The 22,807-nt window shown below is 45.7% G+C and overlaps 1 protein-coding gene across 3 annotated transcripts in view; it reads left to right on the top strand.

Moving 5' to 3' along the window:
• The window catches only part of SIRT1 (sirtuin 1), a 149,146-nt gene that overhangs the window by 71,027 nt on the left and 55,312 nt on the right, over positions 1–22,807 (top strand). For all 3 annotated transcript variants that reach the window (XM_033941660.1, XM_033941657.1, XM_033941658.1), the window contains one exon: positions 6,521–6,668. In XM_033941660.1, coding sequence (XP_033797551.1) covers positions 6,521–6,668 — 148 coding nt within the window. The remainder of the gene's footprint in view (positions 1–6,520; positions 6,669–22,807) is intronic.

The following is a 22,807-nucleotide window of genomic DNA, read 5'->3' as shown; positions in this document are numbered from 1 at the left end:
ACTCGGCGTCCTGGTTTGCCTGGTGCCCTCTCCTCCATTTGAGTGTGTTGAGCTCATCAGCTTTTCAGGACTCATACCACCCACGCCTTCCATTGCCGGATTTGGTGGTGATTGTGCTGGTAGGGGGAAAAGCGATGTTTCAAACCCCATGGCTTCAGCGTCTCCTTCCTCCAGGACTACAGCAGGGATTCCCCCTCTGATTACGGCCGGTGAGCTTGTCAGGAACTGGTCCATCTGCGTTTGTCCGGCTATGGAAAGGTCCAGTCGGATAACGCCCTTACGTTTGCTATGAGGCATAGTCCCAACCCGCTTTCGCGGTCAGAACCCAGGAAAATAAGTAAATGAAAATTCAAGGTAAGACGGAGCTCTAGCACTGACTGCTATCACGTCACTGTCATCTTGTTTCCTTCATTACCCCTATGTATAGCTTTTCACAGGGACATTTAATCCTATAAACAACAAAAGATGTTTTGCAATTGGTGAAATAAAAAAAGATTATAATTTTTACCATCTGTTGAATTAATGAAATCCTTACATTGTACAGTAATAGCACAAATTTGGCAATTTCCACATTTTCAGTTTGTGGCGCTCTACTTTGGTTTGGCCATGGCCTCCTGCACTTTTCCCAAGATGATGGTAGTTGAAATGGCCTATTTTTGCATCATTACCTGGATGATTGGCTAATCAGGGCCCCATTGCTGGCGGACTGCGAACACTTGGTCCAGCAGATGGTGAGCCTCTTAAAGGACATAGGCTGGATAGTCTTCAGCTGACTTGATTTCTGGATTATTTGGAAGTCCTCTTCGACATGGCAAAGGGGTTCAACTTATTACATTTGCATACCATGTGCATTATAGCATACCGGACCTCGTGTCAGGTCTATACCATAATCCATTTACTGTGAATATTCATATTGGATTTTTTTTTAACTGCACCTTGGATATCAAGTTTGTATGAAATAATAGTTTTGATCAAGACCATCAGTTCCACAGCTGCTGTTGTCTTTGCCTCTCTGCTTTCCGTGTGGAACTCTTCTGGTAGATTTCTTTTTGTTTGGTTTTCTTCCTGAGCCTTGCAAACAGAAGCTCAGGACACAGATCCTAGCTATCTTGGCCTTCCTGAGCTCCACGGCCTGGCAGTATCTGTAGGTTCTGAGTTCAGTGGCAGCCTCCTTAGAGATAGTGCTTTGGGCAAGAGCTCATAATGCGCCCTCTCTAGCACTACCTTCTGTCCAGATGCTCCCCGAAACTTAACTCCTTGCAGACGCGGCTCTCCTAGACGGCAGAGGTAAAACACAATATATGCTGGTGGCTTCAAGGGGAGAACTTGGTGAAGGTCATGCCTCATGATCGATGCCAACCTCAGCGGCTAGAAGGCCCTCTGCTGCGATCGTGGTCCCCGTTGGAGAGCAAGTGGTCCATCAGTCGTCTGAAACTGAGAGCCATTCAGTTGGCCTTGCTACAGTTAGTCCTTCCTGACAGGGAAAGCAGTCAGGGTGTTTTTGGACAATGCCACTGCGGTAGCTTAAATAAACAGGCAGGGGTGGGGGGCACCAGAAGCATGGCCTCCTGCTTGGATGCTGTTCCAGCGGGTGGAACTTCACTTGCAGGCCCTCTTAGTGGCCCATGTGGCAAGAGCAGAGCGCATCGAAGCAGACTTTCTCAGCCAGCAGACCTTGGATCCCAGAGAGTGGTCTTTGTCTCAAAAGACATTTTCCCTCATAGTCCAAACTTGGGGCAAACCTGACATGGATCTCATGGCCTCGGCCAAGAATGTGAAAGCAGCCCGCTACTATAATCGCAGGATTGAATGGGGATGTGCAGGGCTGGATGCCATGGTCCAACCTCTGCGTCTCTGTGTTCTCACCATTGGCCATGATAGGTCGGATCATCTGCAGGATAGCCATCCATTGGATTCGGGTGATCTTGGTGGCACTGGACCTTGATATGCATGCCTGATGCATCTACAGAGAGGCAGACCCCTCTGATTTGCCTGTTCATCAGACCCCCCCAAAGTTGCCTGTTCATCAGAGCCTGGTTCCGAAGGAGAAGCTGGAATGCTCTGGTCTTACAGCATGGCTCTTGAGCATGTGGCCTTGATTCAGAAGGTTGTGGTTACGACTCTTCTTAGGGCCAAGAAGCCAGTGATGGTTGCGGCTTATTCTAGGACAGGGGTCTCAAAGTCCCTCCTTGAGGGCTGCAATCCAGTCGGGTTTTCAGGATTTCCCCAATAAATATGCATGAGATTTATGTGTATGCACTACTTTCAATGCATATTCATTAGGGAAATCCTGAAAACCCGACTGGATTGCGGCCCTCAAGGAGGGACTTTGAGATCCCTGTTCTAAGACTTAGTAGACCTGCCAGTTGCCGAGGAGTAGGTGGAGCCAGAGAGCGCTCATGTGCCAATGATCCTTGCCTTCCTGCACGCTGACCTTGAAAAGGGATTTGCGGTTTCGTCCCTCAAAGTGCAGAAGGCCAGTATCTCGTGCTTTCGGGCTCAGACTGGTCTTTGGTCTTCGGCTTCTCACCCGGATGTCACTCGGTTTTTGAGGGGGGCTCTCAGGTTGAGATCCTCGTTATACAGACCATCTTGGAAACTTAATGTGGCCTTGAAGGGCCTGGCCCATGCTCCTTATCAGGCTCTTTTGGAGGCTACCCTGCTAGACCTTACGGTCAAGACTGTTTTTGGTTGTCATAGTCTCAGTAAGAAGGATCTCAGAATTGCAGGCTCTCTCCTGCAAGGAACCATTTCTCCATTTCACATAGTCAGCTGTTTCTCTGTGCACAGTTTCTTCCTGTCTTCCGAAGGTGATTTATGCCTTCCATGTCAGTCCTTTGCATGGAAATCCATTTGCCTGTCTTTCAGCCTACAGTTTCTGCCAAACAGGACAAACTTCTGCGCAAGCTGGATGTGCACAGGGCCCTGCTCATCTTCCTGGAGATTTCTGATCAGCTTTTTGTACTGACCAGTCACTTGAAGCAGGTCAGACCAGCCTCCAAGGCAACTATTGCCAGATGGATCCACATGGCGATAGCCTCCTCTTACATTACAGCTGTCTCTTCCCTGGCAGTGCATTTCACCGGAGGTGTAGCAGCTTCCCGGGTGGAATCCCAGGCCATTTCGCCTAATGAAATCTGCAGCGCTGCTATTTGGGCTACTCTTCACACTTTCACAGTGTTCTCCAGAATAGATGTGGCATCTTAAGAGGATGCCTTTGGGTCCTTGGTACTGTGGGCAGGCTAATCTGTCCCTCCCTAGACATATGGCACTGCTTTGGTATGTCAGCTCAAGTATGGACTCCTGTGTATCTGCAACAGAATGATAGATTAGATTCTTCCTTCAGCAACATAGGTTCTGCTAAGATACACAGGTGTCCATACTCATCTCCTTGTGTGGACTCATTTTGATTCACCTGATTTCCTCCTTGGACATTACCAGTGTTCATCTTGGGACCTCTGCTATTATTCCTAAGATGAAAAAACAGATATGTTTCATGTATTGGGGTTTTCCCTTTCTCACCCAGGGAGGGTCCCATAGTTCCTTCTAGGTGACCCTTAGCAAGTTGGCTCTGAGTTACTCATGTAAGTGTTTGTTGTTCTCTGTTATCTTGTTAAATGTTTATTATTCATTGTTCTATTTTTCTAAGTTTCAGAGCACAGCAGAATGTGTTTCTTGCCAGGGAAGATCCCCCTGCCTCTCCTTCTCTTTTCTTATGTTTCAGTGGAGTTTGATTGCTTTGGAGGAGGGTGCTGTTCTCCACTGCAGAAGGTTCTTAAATAGATACCCTTCTGCAGTTCATGGGAAAGGGGAATCAGCAGCTCAAGTAAGGCGTTTTTCAACTTCTTCAAGCCAAGTGCCCCCTAAGTCTAACAAATATCAACCGAATACCCTTGCTCAAGCTCTGCCCCTGACCCCATCCCCATAATAATAGTACTAATTATAATGCAATTTTTTTCCATTCATTTTTCATATATACACAATATAACCTTATTAATACATAATGGTAACCACAAAATAACCCCCTCCCCAAACATACTGTATGCAGAGAAAATGTTATTTATCATTTATATTGAGGGGGTTCAAAGAGGTCAAGGCAGATGACTTTATATGCAATGTCACCTCAGTAACAACTATAGAAAAATAGACAAATATAATGCAAAATAGAGACAGCAGATATAAATTCTCAAAACTGACACAATTCGATCACTAAATTGAAAATTAAAATAATTTTTTGTACCTTTGTTTGGTGATTTCATGAGAGTCTGGTTGCACTTCCTTCTGACTGTGCATCCAATATTTCTTTCTTTCCGCCTCCTGCACGCTTCCTCTCTTCCGGACCTCATTCCCTTCCCCAACCAACTTTTCTTCCTCTCTCATCCACACCTATTGGCAACATGTCTCCTCTCTCTCTCACTGTCCATCTGTTTTACTTTCATTCCCTCCCTTGTTGCATAGTGAGTGGGAAGAGAGAGATCCAGGGTGCATCTCTCCCACCCCCTCTACTGCCACATCCAACATTTCTCCCTCTCTCATCCCCCAGATCATGTGCAGCATTTTTCACCACTGCCCACCAGCCCCATGCCCATTTCTCCTTCTATCACCACTCTCCAGTACCATGCTACATCTCTCCTTCCATCACTGTGTCCAACATTCCTCCACCTTGCATCCCTTTCAATCTGTTCCCTGTCCACCACCATATCCAACTTTTCTCCCTCTCATCCTTCTATTCCCCATGCATCTCTACCTCATTCCTCTCTCTATGCCCAATTTTCCTTTCTTCCTTTCTCCATGTGTACCATCTCTTTCCTTCACATTTACACACTCATGCCCAACAATTCTCCCTTTCTATTCCCTCCCTCATATTTCACAAGTTAATGCCCCCTTCCTCCTTCCCTTGCGTCCCAAGTTCATGCCTCTCCCTTCCTTCTGTGTCCTGAGTTCATGCCCTCCTCCCTGCCTTCCAGCCTTTGCCCCAAAATCATGCCTCTCCCATTTTCCAGCATGTTCCTTCCCCCCCCTTCTCCCTTTGTCCCAAATCATGTCCCCTCTTTCCCTTACTTGCTCACTCCAGGGCTGCACTTGCTTTCTTCAGGGCCATCCAGCTGGACTGCTCCTTCCTGCGCAAACAGCAGCTCTTACACGCTGCACGTGGCTGACCAACAAGCCTTCCCTCTCACATCAGAGAGAAGGCTTTTGGGTCACCCTCAATCATTCAACGTGCAAGAGCCGCGCATCCCTGCAACAAGTGCTGCTGAAGTCAGGAATGAGCAGCCCACCTGGAAGGAGGTAACTGGGATCCTCCACTGACCCAGAAGGCTTTCCTCCAACATCAGCTCTGACATCGGAAGGAAGCCTTCCGGGTCAGCTTCAGGGAAGGGAGTGGGCAGAAAGGAGGACATGGGATCCGCGGCGGCGGCTTCAGCGGAGGCTGGCGGGCAGAAAGGAGGGTATGAGATCCCCGGCTTTAGGAGGAAGGAGGGTGGGAGACCCATGCAGTGCTGCGTACTCCCTAAGGGTACGCGTACCATGTGTTGAGAAACTATGCTTTAGCATCTCCAATATTGAGCAAATACCTTCATTTTATCCACGTATGGATAAAAGTAATGGTTTCAGCACCCTCAATCATTGTAAACTGTTGGCTCCTATCAATGTTCCCTCTAATTTTGATGGCACATATGCACAAGAAAAACATTTTGTACACAAGTTTTCCACATCTACATATTTGTGGGTGAAGGATATCTTCCTTCAGAACATGTGGTCACTTAGTTTCACTGGGTTTTCACCTCCGAGTGGCAGCTAGCCAACTTTCTGACGTTGGCTTCTCTGTATAGCATTCTCTACCTCACCCTAATAAGGACTGTTTTTGCTACATCCTACAAGTCTCCTGATTCATCTGCTGTTGATGACGAGGAAGGAAAATTTTTGTCTTACCTGATGATAAATTTTCTTTCCTTTAGTCATAACAGATGAATTTCGTGTCCCTCATTTTCTTACTTAGGTGTTTTGGCCTTCGGTGTCGTTGAGTTTTGATTGTCAGATTCAAACCTAGTGGCTGTGAGGAAGGCATTCTAGTTATTATCAATGTTTTTACAAATTGTCCTGCTTTAAATACTGGCTGACCAAGGAGCATGACATCCTATATGACAGAGGTCAGTTTAACACACTTTATCGTCACCTGCTGGTAGATGGTCATAGCCCACAACTCTATGAATTCATCTGCTGTGACTATAGGAAAGAAAATGATAAGTTATGATATAATTTTTCCATATTCTACATATGTAATTGTATATTAATTATGGGCATGCATCACAGCCCACCTCTGCTCAAATTATGTCCTCTATAATGTTTGTGTACAGGTTGTATAAAGATCAGATGTATGCTGCCCCTACTTTTGTGTTTATGCAGTTTTATAAAATTTCTTATCCATATGTAAGAACAGGCTTTATAAATTACCCCTAATGAGTCAGCTACTGTTTTAAAAAATTTTTACACTGGCTTTTTCTCTTTAATTTTGCAGGAAATATATCCTGGTCAGTTCCATCCTTCTCTATGTCACAGGTTTATAGCAATGTTAGATAAAGAAGGAAAACTTCTTCGGAACTACACCCAGAATATAGATACACTGGAACAAGTTGCTGGGATCCAAAGGATAATTCAGTGTCATGGTTGGTAGCTGAAGTTTTTTCTTTTAGTGTTCAATTTTCATTACCTCATGATATCTGATAATGTTCTTTTCTGTTACATCCACTTCGGAGTTATTACAACAGGTCTTTCATTTCAACCCGCGAACCAGGTGTTGTAGAAATCCAACACTTTTTTCTCTTCTCTGCTCCTCCCACTTGGCAGAGGAGTACAGAGCTCCCTGCAATTTTCATTTCTGCAAGCGAACCATGCAGAAGTCTTTCTGATCTGCTCTGCTTTATTTCTTTTTATTGTTTGAAGTTTGCTCTTTTCAGTGGCCCTAGTGCCTGGAGACCCTTTGGAGGGTTTTCTGCCTGGGAAAAGATGCAGTCCCACGAAGCCGGACTGCTGCATCACAGGACAAGTTTTGTGTGGACTTGTGGAGCCAGCCTGCTGTGTGCCACCTTCAGAACTCAGGGTTTGTCCCCCTGGGAAGGTGCTTGCTTTCTGACCTTGTTAGAGGTTTAAGCACAGGCTGGATGCCCCCTGTGTAACAGTTCTTGGGGTATCAGGGTATAGGCTGCTTTTTCCTGCCCCCATTTTTATGGAGATGTTCCCTGGGGGTGGAGGTTTTGGTTGGGGGTCTGTCCAACCTGCAGCCCGAATATCCTGAAGGTTATGCTGTTTGGAGAAGAGCTGAGTCAGAAAATCCTTTCCCTTCACTTCAGCTGCACAGATAGGCACTGTGGAGACTATAAGTACATCCCCATTACTATGGGAGAAAAGGGGGGAGGGGCTGAAAACAGGGTTTTTAGTCATTTATGGGGATAGGGGTCAGGTCTCCCACTCCCAAAAGCCCCAAATCACCGGGTTCTGGGAAGTCTCCACGAGGGGTTTTAGATGTGACTTTTCTAGTGGCGGCCATCTTGGATTTTTAACAATCTAATTTTAAACTTCACATTTCTGCCTCACAACCCTTCAATTCCATTGGGAATCATTAGGGATGGACTCCTGTATCAATGTAGATGTGAATTTATGTGTGGGTTGCATCAGATTACCGGCAGAGAAGTGTCCGTGTACCATGTGCCGCGGCGCCTGAGGGAAGAGGGCAGGAGCTTCGAACCTCATCTCTTCAGAGTCCTCTAGGGCTGGGGTGGTTGGTTCCAACAAATGGGCAGAAAATCTCACCCTATACCAGGTTCTGGCGGTGCTGTGAAATGCAGGCTTACAGAGTTTGGGGACATCTCGCAGGCTTTTTCTGGATCTCGTAAGGAGCTGATGTCAGCCTGGATATGTGGCTTTTCCCCAGAATTTGTTCAGCTCATGTGGACCCAACCCACGCAGCATAGTCGATGGGCGTGGTGCCAGCTTCTCTGTTAGGGCCTTCCCTTGTGGAGGTTCCTGTTTGAGCTCCCAGTTCCCCTGTCTTCATGGATCCAGACAGTCTGCTCTGGTGAGCTGATGCCGTGGATACTGTCTCCACCCTGGATGACCTGGATACAGTTTGCAGTACGGTTAGCCAGCTGGTCTCTGAGATCCCTGAGATGGGGGATGACCTCTCTATTTGTCGTCTGTTTAAGTCAGCATCTATCCATTGATTTATAGTTGATTCTATAAAGGAACTTGGAAGTTTAGCCCTCTATGTCTCAATGTACTGTCATGAGTTATTCTAATACTCACTTTTTTCCATCACATCTTGATTCCACAGCTCTGGTAATGGAGCAATGGGAGACTCTGGAGGATTCCTTTAGGCTGACTAAGATCATGGCTAAGCTTTATCATATAGCACTGGATTTTCAGCCGCTCTTTGAGCAGCTGAAGGTGGATTTGGCGGTGGCTCAGATGACCAAGGAGGAATTATACTGAAAGATTCTCAGAATCGCTTTCTGGTTCTGAGGAAGCTTTTTCAGGTGGCTTGTTTGGGTACTAAGGCCTCTGCATCTGCTTCTTTCACAGCACGTGCTTGTCACACTTAAGTTGTGCTGCAATCCTTCAGTGGAGGCCGACACCTCCCCCCAGCTGGTGCTGGAAGGAGTTGACTATGTAGCTGATGCCTTGAATGACCTTATTTGGGTGTTAGGCAAGGTTTCAGCTTATCCTGTTTCAACTTGCAGAACACTCTGGATCCACCTTTGGGCTGGAGATTCTGCCTTAGCAGGCTTACTTGCAAGGGTCAAATGCTTTTTGGCAAGGGTCTGGATGACCTGATGGCCATTGTGGCAGACTGTCATCCTAAGTTCCTTTTGGATAAGAGCCCTTGTCGTGATTCGGGGGGAGGTCATGACAATTTTTATCCCTCCTGCAGGTTTTGCCAAGGCTTCTCGGGCTTGTCTGGCCAGAGATATTCCGAAAACTACAGGTGCTATTCCAACCCTAGACATCAACAAGCTTCAGGTTCTCACGCCAGCATCTTCTCTAAGAAGTCATAATGATGCCAGGGTCTCAGCTGCAAATCCTGCATATCGGCCCCTATCAGACCTCTCTCTGGACTCCCTGGTGGGAAGACCAGACAAGGCAGTTTGGGTGGAGACCACAGTCCACAGGTTGCTGGACATTGCAGCCATAGAACCAGTCCAGAGTCCAACTCGGGCTCTGGCAGATACTTGATATACTTCATCCTGCCAAAGAGAGGCTCCAAAGACTGGAGACTAATCCTGGATCTCAAGGTGGTCGATGTGGCCCTCAAAGTTCCTGCTTCAGAATGGAAATGGTGGGATCTGTAATTGTCTTATTGGCTCTTGGAGAATTCCTGGCCTCTGTAGATTTGATGGAGGCTTTTATTCATATTCCCATTTTTTCTGAAGCACAAGAAATATCTCATGTTCTGTGTTCTGCAGCAGGACTTCTAGTTTGTAGCCTTGCTCTTCGGGTTGGCGATATTGCCCAGTACCTTCACCAAGGTGATGGTAGTATTTGGCTTAGTACATCTTCCAGATTCACCAAAATTTCTTTGAGTTCCTCCACATCATCACCCTTGAAAACTATTTTCAGTTCGAGTGTCCTCTAGTCTTTGTAAATTTTGATGCAGTAAATAATTGATCCACTTGTACCCTTTTCACACTATTCAGGAATTTGTAGATTTCAATCGCATCTCCCCTCACATCTCCCCTCTTTCCAAGCTGTAGAGCCCTAACCTCTTTAGTCTTTCCTTATATGAGAAGAGTTTCATCTCCTTTATCATCTTAGTCGTTCTTCTTTGAACTTTTTCTAGTGCCGCTATATCTTTTTTGAGATAAGGAGACCAGAACTGAACGCAATATGCAAGGTGAGATCATACCAATGAGTGATACAGAGGCATAACATTCTTTGTCTTGTTTGCTTTCTTGGCCGCTGCCGCTCATTGGGCGGAAGGTTTCAGCGTGTTGTCTACAGTGACCCAGATCTTGTTCTTGAGCGCTGACCCTAAGGTGGACCCTAGCATCCGGTAACTGTGATTTGGATTTTTCTTCCCAGTGTGCATCACTTTGCATTTGTCCACATTACTACTACTACTACTACAACTACTACTATTTATTATTTCTATAGCACTGAAAGGCGTACGCAGCCCTATACATTCTAACACACAATAGACAGTCCCTGCTCAGAAGAGCTTACAATCTAATTTAGACATGACATTTCAGGGTTGGGGAGATTATTGTGGGTAAGGTCTAGCAGTGAGTAGGAGTTAAGAGTTGAAAGCAGTTTCAAAAAAGTGGGCCTTTGGCTTGGATTTGAACACTGCCAGGGATGGAGCATGACGTATTGATTCAGACAGTCTGTTCCAGGCATACAGTGCCGCAATAAAGAAGGGAAGGCAGTGAAAGAGAAGGGTACAGATAAGAGTGGCTTGCCAGATGAGTGGAGATCACAGGGAGGGGAGGGAGCATAGGGAGAGATAAGTGAGGAGAGATATTGGGGGGCTTCAAAGCGAATGCACTTGTAAGTCAGCAAGAAGAGTTTAAACTGTATTTAGAAATGGTCGGGGAGCCAATGAAGCGATTTGAGAAGGGTAACTTTAGAATAGCGGCTCTCATGGAATATGAGTTGTGCAGCAATATTTTGAACGGATTGAAGAGGCAAGAGACGGGCACAGGAGGCCCGAGAGAAGTACGTTGCAGTTGTCTAAGCGCAAGGTGATGAGAGCGTGGTTTTGGTAGTGTGTTCAGAGAGAAGAGGACAGATTTTGATAATATTATAGAGAAGGAAGTGACAGGATTTGGTGGTATGTTGGATCTGAGCAGAGAAGGAGAAAGAGGAGTCAAAGATTACTACAAAGTTGCGAGCCGACAAGACAGGAAGTAGGATAGAGTTATCCACAGAAATAGAGAACGGCGAGAGGGGGGAGGCGGGATTAGGTGGAGAGATAAGGAGTTCAGATTTAGTCATATTCAGTTTGAGATGGCGGCGAGACATCCAAGCGGCAATGTCGGACAGGCAGGCTGAAATTCGGGCCTGAACTTCCACAGAGATATCCGGTGTAGAGAGGTAGATCTGGGAGTCGTCAGCATAGAGGTGATATTGAAAACCATGAGAGGAGATCAGCATACCAAGAGAGCGGGTATATAGGGAAAAGAGGAGAGAACCTAGGACAGAGGCTTGGAGTATGCCAATAGAAAGCGGGATGGCAGCAGAGGATGATCCACCGTAACATATGCTGAAGGTACGAAGGGAGAGAGCAGAACCCCAGAATCCCAGCGAGGACAACGTGTCGAGAAGGAGGCAGTGATCCACAGTGTCGAAGGCAGCAGACAGATCAAGAGAGCGTGCCAGGGTCAATATCCTGAAGGTTCCTAAACGTACGGGTAGTGATCGGTCGGGGTTGGGGAGGAGGGTGATGAAGGTTAACAACTGATGGTCGGAGATGGTAAGGTTTGAGGTGTAGAATTCAGTGATAGAGCAGTTGGAGGAGAGGACGAGGTCAAGGCAGCGGCCTTTTTGGTGAATAGGGGCAGTGAAGCACAGCTGGAGGTCATATGAGGACGTTAGAGCAAGACACCTGGACATATAGGAGTCAGAAGGGTCATCGGCATGGATGTTGAAGTACCGAGGATAAGGGAGGGAGATGAGGGTTCAAGAAAGAAGGCAGAGCCAGGAGTCAAACTCAGTGAGGAAGGAGGAGAAGGATTTGCTAGGGGGTCAGTAAATAACCGCTACTCTGAGAGACAGGGGGCGAATAGATGGACAGAGTGAACTTCAAAGGAAAGAGAACAGCTAGATTGAGGCAGAAGAAGGGATTGATATTTACAAGATCAAGTTTCAAGTTTATTATTTATTTGTTTAATCGCCTTTTCAATATTCAAGGCGATTTACACATTAATAAAATTACAAAATAAAAATAATATTGAAATAATTAAAACTCACAAGACACAGACGATAACTGATCAGACTGGAAACAAAAGGAAGGTTGGGGAAGAAGTTACAATGTAATTGAGCAAAGTGGGAAGCCAAATAAGGAAAACACAAAAGGATGGGATAAAAATAGTTGAATATGTGAAGAAAAGAGAATTAGAAACAAAATTTTGTTGAAAAATGATAAAAGAAACCAATAAAATCAGATAACAAATGCATCGTTAAATAAAAAAGTTTTCAGTTTGTTTTTAAATTTGTCTAGATTAGGTTCTTCACGTAAATAGATGGGAAGAGAATTCCAAGTTTGGGGTGCCATCACCGAGAAAATATACTGACGGCGCGTATTTATTATTTTTAATGAGGGAATCATTAATAAGTGCTGTTGGTCTGATCTTAGGGTTCTATTGGAGGAATAAGGAATTAGTAGTTTATGAATGAAAGCCGGAGTTTTAAACAGAAGAGATTTAAATGTGAGCAAACAAAGTTTGTAAGTTATTCTGTGGGCTACTGGAAGCCAGTGAGCTTCCTTAAGAAGAGGAGTTATATGGTCGAATTTTTTAGCTTTTGTGATAAGTCTAATGGCTGTATTCTGAATAATCTGAAGACGTCTGATTTCTTTTTGTGCTATACCATTAAATAGAGCGTTGCAGTAATCTAATTTTGAAATTACAAGAGAATGGATGAGAATTTTCAATGAGTCATTATTAAATAGCTGAGAGATAGAGCGTATCTGTCTCAGTCTAAAAAAAGAAGACTTAATAACACTGCTGATATGATCATGAAAGGTAAGTTTATGGTCCAAAATTACACCGAGTATTTTTGTTTTTTGTACAACTTGCAAAGGGAGTCCATTAATAGAGATTGGCGAAATAAGTGTAGGGTTGTCTTTCCAAGGAAAAAGCAGTATATTGGATTTATTGATATTTAAAGCTAAACGATTATTGATTGTGAGAGTAAGAGTCCAACACCACCTCCATGACCATCCGGGTGAGGTGTGTGTGAGAAAAGGTACCCTCCATGACACAGGGTGGCAGCTGAAGCAGAGTCTTCAGGGCAGATCCAGGTTTCAGTTAGCGCTAGCAGGTGGAGCTTTTTAGAGATAAAGAGGTTATGGATGAAGGTAAGTTTGTTGGATACGGAGCAGGCGTTCCACAGGGCACATGAGAAGGGCATGGAGGAACAGAAATAAGATTTGTTAGATTGCAGTGTAATCCCCATGAGTAGGCCGAGGGATTATTGTGAGAACCAGGATTAGATTGATGTCCCCAGCAGAGAGCAAGAGAAGGAGTAGGAGGATACGAGAAAATGTGGGAGAGGCATGGGGGCTATGCTGGGTTGGAGAGGCATATAAGTAGAGTGGGGATCTTTGTATGAAAGGGAGAGAGTGTAGTAGCTATAAGGCAGAGAAAACGATAGGGGAGAAGAGAGAGGGTGAGGTGGTAAAGCTGAAACTTGACTGGTGTGGTGGTTGGAGGTTAAGTGGTTTAGGATAGGGGGAGGGGATGGGGAAGGTTAGTAGCAGTAAGAGGAGTTGGTGAACAGGAGTCATTGTGGAGGGGAGGGAGTTAGAGTTGTCCTGGATATGATGGAAGATGGATAAGGAAGGGTGAATTTTTTAAATTTAAATTTAATTTTAAGTATATATAAGCTTATATGATTAAGGTATAGTATTAAGGTTGTTGAATTATATTTTTAATTTAGTTATCTTTATTTTACTGGTTGGGCAACAGGTTGAGGGGAGGGTGGGAGGGTCTAGGCCGAGTTAATGGTGTGGCTGTGGAGACTATCTCCTAAAGTTGGTTATACTTTAATGATGGCCATTTTTCAGAAGTGTCCCTGAAAAGCGCCAGAAGTGGCAACAGATTAAATTTCATCTGCCATTTGGACGCTCCGTCTTCCAATTTCCTAAGGTCTTCCTGTAGTTTTTCACAGTCAGCATACTTTTTAACAACTTTGACAGTTTAGTGTCCTCTGCAAATTTAATCACCTCACTCGTAGTTCCAATTTCCAGATCATTTATAAATAAGTTAAATAGCACTGGTCCCAGTACAGATCCCTGCGGCACACTACTATTTACCGTCTTCCATTGAGAAAAATGACCATTTAATCCTACCCTTCGCTTTCTGTCCGATAACCAATTCTTAATCCAAAATTGAACATTACCTCCTATCCTATGACTCTCTTTAATTTTCTCAGGAGCCTCTCATGAGGAACTTTAGCAAAAGCTTTCTGAAAATTTATATACACAACCGCCTCACCTTTATCCACGTTTAGTCACGCCCTCAAAGAAGACAAGTAAATTGGTGAGACAAAACCTCCCTTGGCTGAACATATGCTGACTCTGTCTCATTAAATCATGTCTGCCTACATGTTCCACAATTTTATTTTTTTCTAGTTTTTCACTGTTTTGCCCAGCACTGGCTAAAGGCAGTTTTTCTGGTTGCCTTTCCTTCAAGATGTGTCTCAGAACTTCAGACTCTGTCTTATAGAGTTCCTTTTCTGAGGATCTCTGTGATGGGGATATCACAGTTCCTTCGTTTCTGCTTTCCATGTTAATCAGGAAATGCATTTGCCTGTTTTTCAGCCTACTGGTTCTTGCCTGTTTTTCAGCCTATTGGTTCTAAGAAACAGGAGCACATTTTGCAGAAATTGCTTGTCTGAAGAGTTTTTCTGCTCTATCTAGAGGTCACAAATGAGTTTCACGCCTCTGATCACCTTTTTGTGCCAACTCATTCTTCTAAAAGGGGTACTCCCACTTCCAGGGCTTCTATTTCCAGATGGATCCATAGAGCCCTTTCGTCAGCCTACATTCTTCGTGGTAAACAGTCTTCTGTTTCTGTTGAGGCGCATTCAACTAGAAGTATGCCCTAGCCTCGGCTCTCGAGGAAGCCAGTCTCTGCTGAGGAAATTTATAGAGCAGCTACTTGGTCCACTCTGCACATGTTTGCCAAATTTTAGAGAGTGGATGTGAAGGCAAGACAGGACTCTGCTCTTGGGTCCTTGATCTTGAGGGTCAGCGCAGTCAGCCCTCCCTGGCTTTTTGGGACTGCTGTTGTACGTCCCACTTGTCTAGATTGACTTGACTATTGTACTGGAAAAAGAGATTGTCCTTACTTTGATAATACCTTTTCCAGTAGATAGGTGAGACATTCTAGACTCACGCCCTGTCTAGGGCGATTACATGCTCGCACTTGTTCTCCTAGTTGTGTTTCAGTGCAGCAGTAGTAGTCCTGTTTATTCTGAGGCTCTCTTTCGTCGGTGTTTTTCACGGCCATGTGCAGCTGATTGTGCAGGTGCCGGTTTATAGCAGCGCGCATGAGATGGGGCATGTTTTTTCTGGCGCTGTGGGCAGCACCGCCCCATTCTTCTGGTTATTCTCCAAGTCTGACTTTCTTTCTATGCAGGCCGCGGCAGGGTAAATTTTTGTGGGGCTTGAATCCGACTATGTTTCTAGGAGTGTTGATGCAGCGGCCACGTGTCAGCGAGAATCAGGCATGCGCTTGGGTCTCCGGTGATGGCAGGAGAGCTGCAGCGTTCCAGTAGTTTATTTACAGCTGACTTTGGTCAGGGTATGCCGCGGCTTCTCTCCTTTCCGGTTCAGACAAGTTGTTTGTGTTTCTCCAGTTTTGGGACAAGCTTAGGCAGATTTATATGTCTATGGCTGAGCTCCTGCTGTATTCACTTGAAGGAAGCTGCTAGTTTAATCGGACTCTGGGGTTAGCCCTCAAGGGGATTACCTGAGAGACTCTGACCTGTGCTAGATCACCCAGTCTCGGTTTGTCTCCGGACTGGGTCGACATACGGCAAATCACAGCACAGTGAGATCAGCAGTAAGATAGTGCCCTGTATTTCACACGGGTATCTCATTGATTCTCTTGGGGTCCCTGCACATTGAGCCTTTGTCTGTTGGTAACTGTCCTTCTTATTTGGGCCTCTGTGCTGCGGTGCATGTGTCTAGTAGTGGCATAGGATATATATGCCTAAAGGTAGTACTACCAGTTTCCAAGTTCGGGCTGTCTCTATGGGCATAATGACACTTCGCATCTTCCTGCGGCCAGGACTCTCTTTCTCTATTTCTGAGAGGGCCTGGACTTCAGATTTCCATTCTTATCACGCTGGTTTCTCCTGTCACCATCTTCCTCATGGCACATGCTAGACGGACCCCCTGACCAGACCAGAAGGGCTGTGCAGCTCCTTCTAACCAGGAGCCAGTTCCTATTCTATCAAACCCGCGGAGGAGCGCGCACTATGTGGCTGTTAGCCTCATCCCTGAAGCTCTCATTAGCGATGTGAGCTTTGTCTGATACCTGTTAGGATGCTGTTGTTTTCCACGGGGCGATAGATGCAGCATCTTGATTGCGTCTAGTACATATTCACTTTAACGGACATACGTATTTCGCTCACGTTGCATGGAGTTCGTACTGTTTTCATGGTTCCAGTATACTCCTCTTTACATTGCGAAACTTGATTTTTCCTAGGAGAATTTCTTTCTTCTTACAAATCCTACAGTTCTATTCCTGCCATTCCCTGACCTTCTGCACTTCATTCTGAGGGGATCTTGACTACTTCCAATGATTCTTCAGCTTTCTCATGAGGGAGAAGACGCTATAATGTCAGGTCAGGGGGCTGTGAACATTTTTCAGGATGCTTTTAACTTTGCATCCTCCTCAGGTTTCCAGTTCGTTCTTGGATTCTCTATGTTTTGTGTTTCCCTTTTAAGTGTTACTGGTCCTCAGGTCAGTTCTTGTAGTTCTTCGGGAACTAAGGGACGTTGTTCCACTTACTGCATGGTGCCCAAGACGGGGGCATTGGGCAGGCTGGATCCCATTCTGCTGAATTAGTTTCTCAGGGTTACACATTTCTGCAGAAAAACTGGGAGAATATTTACATTTTCACTATGTACTCCAAATCGGCACTAGGTTTGCTTGCCTCTCTTGGAGTAGCGCTTTTGGTTTTGGCACATGCCATTTCGCCTACCCAAGGCTTCACGAACATTTTAGAAAATGTGGGCAGTGGTACCGTTTTGGCACTTCCAGGCGATTCACCTTATTTCTTCTTGACTGACTGCTTGATTTGGACGTCTTCCAGTCGGGCCATTTGACTGACACGAAAAGGGTGGTTTCTTTTCCTCAGTTCTTTGGACGTGAATCTTCAAATTTGCACAGCGCTCTTTTCTCCTGTACTATTTATAGGTATATCGGAGAGATGTTTTTATTCATATTGGAGAGAAATGTGTTTCTTCCCAGAAACTAGGGCGATGAGTCACAGTCTCAGGTTTGCATTCTTCTTCGGTCATCATGACCAAGAGTATGGGATTCTGTACATGTTCTAGGATCCATGTTGCTAACTCCACTTGGAACTTCCCATTATAATGCTACAGCAGTCGCTTTTGTTCCGGTGGTTCCCAGTATCTCAGGGCTCCAATTGTTTGGTAGGCTCCTCATGCATCGCTCTGTATGATTTGGTGGCTCAGCGAGATTTCTCTTTTCAAAGGCATGCCTCGGTCTTTGCTGGACTAGCTCATGGTCACCAAACATCCCGGGCTGTCGGGTTGGGAGGCTTGGTGCTTTCCATCCTCAGCTCCAGGAGTCTGGTCTTAAGAGGCGACTCAGTACTTGTTCATTCTTCTACTCTGGAGCATGGTCGGGCTCCCGTTTCTGGAGCTTCAGACCATTCTTCCAGAATGACGCTGAAGATCTTTTCAGTCAGTATTATGATGGGGGTATTTCTCTACAGCCTGGGCAGTAGGTGATGTACTCAGTTGGCAGGTAAAGTTGTGGTTCTACTTCAATGGGTGGACCCTCGTCTTCCTCTTCTGTTGGCAGATCATTTTAGGGGTTAGGAAAAAAGTTTGGATAGACTTTCTCTCCGCGAAATCTGAGCATGGCCCATTTATTGTATATTACAGTGTACAGCGCCGTGTACACTCTAGAAAGTGTAAATGTTAGTAATAGTGAAATCTTCTACATCCTGGATATTGAGAATTTTGGCTCAGGCATTCCAGCTCTCTTTTTTTTTTTAAATCTTTATTCATTTTCAAAAATTACAACAAGTGTACAACAATCATTCATAAATATCTTAATTAATCACTTGACAATCTTATTTGTAATATTCCAAATAAATAATTATATAAGAAGCCCACCCCTCCCACTCATATACTAATAAATAACAATTATCAATTATTATCCTTCATAATCCCATCCCCCCTTATCTTGTCCAATATTTAGATGTTTAAGTACTAGTGAAATCTTCTACATCCTGGATATTGAGAATTTTGGCTCAGGCATTCCAGCTCTTTTTATGGAAGTGAGATCTCCTGGAACTAGACCTCATGGCCTCGTCACAAAATTCTAAGCTTCCTAGCTTCTTCAGCGGGCACAGGGAGTGGGAATCGGAGGGAGTAGCAGCTTTGCTTCTTTCTCGCCTCTGGTTTTTTCTTTTTTTTTCGGTGTTTTCCCCTGCCTGATGATGGCTTGGATTTGCCATCTCAAGCTTGCTTTCAGGGCACAGTATTTGTAGAATCTATGGATTGGCTGCGCCATCCTTGCTATGCGGTTCTGTCGAGTCTTTTGACAGCCGGACTGTTGAATTTCCTGGTATCTCAGGATTTGCTCACCTAGGATCCGATCAACATGGATATTCGTACTACTTTGGTATTGCGACCTAGCTTTTGAAAAGTCATGGCTGACGTGTAAGGGTTATGCGAAGCAGGTTGTTTCTTCTCTTGTCCAAGCGATGCAGATGTCTTCACTGGTGGCTTCTGCTTCCTTTTGGAGGTTTTTCCTTTCTTGGGTACTTCTCCATATTTGCACCCTTACAGAGGTCTTTTTTGACAGAAGTGTATTGCCGAGGGCTTAGCGTTCAATTCCCTTCAGCTTCAAGTGCCATTCTTAGCTTGTTACAAGGGCTAGGTATATTGCTCTTCACTTCCTTCTCAGCTTCATGTAGTTCAGTTCCTAAACGGGGTATGGTATATTCGTATACCTCTTAGAAAGACTGGTCCAGAGTACAGTCTTAAGGTACTTCTTTGCAGTTTATCGAAGGCTTCATTTCATCCTTGTCTTTTGATACTCTAAAGGGCTGTGCCATTGAACACAGGGTTTCTTGTGGCCATGGCTTCAGCTCGGCGGTTTTCTGAGTTGCAGGCTTTGTTTGGCAGGGATTCCTATTTCTGATTTACAAAATCTGGGGTGTCAGTTCGGACGGTCCACAATTTCTTTCTAAGGCGGTGGCATCCTTTCTTTTATGTCACTCTCACTTTTCCTTCATCCTGGGAGGAGAAATGGGGAGACGTGCTTTTATTCACTGCATTTTTTGAAAGTGTGTAGCATTTTCAGCGAGCTAGGTTTCTAATGACTTTTAGTTGTTTAGATTACCTTTTTGTTTTCTTCACGAGACGCCTCAAACGTATGGCGGCATCCAAAGCCTCCATCGCTCGATGGGTCCAGGAGGACATTCTTTACACTTGCTTGATGGCAGGGAAGCGGTTGGCGAAAGAACTTCATGACCATTCCGCTGGAGAGATGTCTACTTCTTGGACTCGGTCCAGAGGTTTTTTCCTTGGAGGAGTTTTGTCTCGCAGCTACTTGGTCTTCCGAGAGTGCTTTCTCTCAGCATTACTGGTTGGATGTGGGGGCGCATACGGTAGATGCGTTTAGTGCTTTGGTTGTTGCAGAAGCGGCGTTTGCTTCCCACCCAGATTGAGGATTGCTTTGCTCATCCCATTGGTCTCTGGATTCATCTGCTGCTGTTGCTAGGAAAGGAAAAATTATGTTCTTACCTGTTAATTTTCTTTCCCTTAGACGCAGCAGATGAATCCTGAGCCCCACCCTTTCTGGATATTGTCTGTTGGTTTTTTCTTTTCCAACTTTCAAAGTTTGTTATTATTGAGGGTTGTATTCTGTATTATTACCTTTTGAGATTTGTTATGAGAAAGAAGTTTTTTTTACCTGCTATGCCTATTGATGGTTATGGATGCTTGGGCAAGGAGCTATATTGGAGATACAGGAGGAGTGCCAGCCAATAGGACCACCTCTTAATCAGTTTCTCTATCTCCGCCTGCTGGTAGATGTGTGCTATCCCATTGGTCTCTGGATTCATCTGCTGTGTCTAAGGGAAAGGAAATTAACAGGTAAGAACATAATTTTTCCTTAGGTTGGGAGACCAATGTTGGACACAGTATTCCAAGTATGGTATGACCATTGCCCTATAAAGCGGCATTATAACTTCCTCTGATCTACTCACGATTCCTTTCTTTATCATGCCTAACATTCTATTTGCTTTCTTTGCCGCTGCTGCGCATTGTGCTGACGGTTTCAGGGTCCTATCTATCAGTACACCCAGGTCCTTTTCTTGTTCGCTCTTACCCAGAGTTGCACCTGACATTCTATACTCGTGTTCCATGCCTAAATGCATTACTTTGCACTTTTCCACATTAAACTTCATCTGCCATTTCTCCGCCCATTTCTCTAACTGACACAAGTCGCTCTGGAGTTCCTCGCTATCCTTCTGCGATCTGATTGCCCGGCTTAGCTTTGTGTCGTCTGCAAACTTGATGATCTCACTGAATGTTCCTTCTTCTAGGTCATTGATGAAAATATTAAATAAGATGGGCCCAAGTACTGAGCCCTGGGGCACATTGCTAGTCACTTTCTCCCAGTCTGAGAACTTCCCATTTATGCCCACTCTCTGCTTTCTGTTCTCCAGCCATTTGCCTATCCATCTTAGTATATCTCCCTCTATTCCATGGCTTTGTAGTTTCCTGAGAAGTCTTTCATGTGGAACCTTGTTGAACGCTTTCTGAAAGTCCAAGTATATTCTGTCAAAGTATATTATGTCCATTAGGATATAATCCACTTGTCTAGAATGTCTCACCTATCTACTAGAAAATATATTATCAAGGTAAAGACAATTTCTTCATACTAACTGCCAGCCATGGAGATTGCTACTTGTATAATATTATTGCTTATCCAAGATAGTTTGCCATCTTCTCTGTATACCATTTTGTATGGACCAGAGTATGAGTTCCCTATTGGGCATGCTCTTTCCTTCACTTATCTAGCTTTGAATATTTGTAATAATTTAAATATCCACCAACACTAATATACAGTTACCTAAACATAGATCCTCATGACTCTGTAAGTGAATATATAATTACAACAGTGAAAGACTCTAAATGAAATCTCTGCACAGACTTAAACATTAATAGCAATTACTAAAATATTTTATCCCAGGACAAGCAGGCAGCATATTCTCTACATGTGGGTGACGTCATCCATGGAGCCCCGTCACGGACAGCTTTTCAAGCAAACTTGATTGAAGATCTCAAAGTTTTCTAGTGCTGTACCATGCATGTGTGTGCCTTCCCGCTGCACTAGAGGGCGCGTCCCCTCCTCGCGGTCTTCAGTTCTTAGTTTTCTGCGGAGCCAGAAAGCCCTGTCTCTCTTCTCTGCATTTTTTCTACGTGCCTTTCTTGCACCACGGCTTCTTATTTTTACTCAGTTCGGGAGTTGCTGTGTTCTTTTTTTGTTGTTTTTACTAGTTTCGCGTTTTCGGCGAATCGGGGGCTCCCAGTTTGCCTTGGCCGCCTGGCGTCTCGTGGCCGCAGCTCTCTTTTTTTGACTTATGTCCTGGCCCTTGACCGGGTTTAAAAAGTGCACTCAGTGCGGTTGGGTGATTTCGATCACTGACCCGCACCGCTGGTGTATCTTGTGCCTCGGATTCGACCATCCTACGGGCTCTTGCCCTCGTTGTGCTATCCTCCAGCCTCGGGCTTTCAGGAGGCGTCAAACGCGGATTGCGGAGCTCTTCGCTATGGAGCCTGATCTGCCTCCGGGCCCGGTCTCGCCCTCGACCTCGGTCTTGACGTCGGCCTCGAAGACCTTGGTTCCAGGAAAATCTCCCTCAACCTCGAAGGCCTCGATGGCCCCGGCCTCGAAATCCTCCACCACAGGTAAGTCTCCTCTTCCATCTTCAGATTCAGTTCAGCTACCTAAGAAGCCCTCCTCGGAGTCTCTGACCGTCAAGGCAGTGACTGCCTCGACAAAACCACCTGCTAAGGCCTCCAAGCGTGCCTCCACCATAAGGGAATATTCTTACTCGAGGTCGCCCACGGTGGAGCGATGTTCGAGGATATGCTTAAGGCTATCATCTCCTCGCAGCTCTCCTCTGCTTTGGCTCGGCTTGCCCCATCCTCGACCTCGCTCGTGACGGACCAGCCTGAGCGTCGCCTCGAGGGTTCTCAGGACAAGGGGCGTCGATCTCGGCATCTGTCCTCGTCTGACTCCTCCCCGCTTCCTTCGTGGCGGGGTTTCCCCGCCGCTCGGCCTCGTTTGAAGTACTGGTCGAGGCGTCTTTCTCCCTCGTCCTGGAGACTCGCTAAGAAGCCCAGGGATTCCTCCCTGAGGCAGGATAGGTCGCCGGGCCCCCGGGGTCCATTAAAGCCTCGGACCTGGTGTTGTCTGATCCGTATCTCCAGCGGTTGCCGGTGCGGACTCGGACTCCACCCCATGGGGCACCGGTGTCAGGAGTTTCTGCCTCCCTTTCCCGACGCTTGTCTTCCCGGGACCCTCCGGGGGGGGGGGGGGCTTCGTCGGTCCTTGGTGCCTCGGACACTGGGTCCTCGTCTGCGGGGACCTCTAAGCACAAGCTGTCCTTGACTCCCCCCCCCCCGTTCTTTCAGCGGGGCTTCTTCGACATCAGTACTTGTTGACACTGATATGCCTGCGCAGTACTCCCAGGAGGCTTCCCCCTCCTTTTCTGCTGCCTTGCAGTCTCGCTCGACCTCCCCCCTTGAGGGGCGGTCTGAGAGCAAGCCTTCTTCTTTCACCAGATTTGTACTGGACATGGGGAAGGC

This window comes from Geotrypetes seraphini, chromosome 4 (assembly GCF_902459505.1).
Source record: "Geotrypetes seraphini chromosome 4, aGeoSer1.1, whole genome shotgun sequence".
NCBI lineage: Eukaryota > Metazoa > Chordata > Amphibia > Gymnophiona > Dermophiidae > Geotrypetes > Geotrypetes seraphini.
Note: the sequence above shows the minus strand (reverse complement) of the source record. Positions and strands in the feature narration are given on the sequence as shown.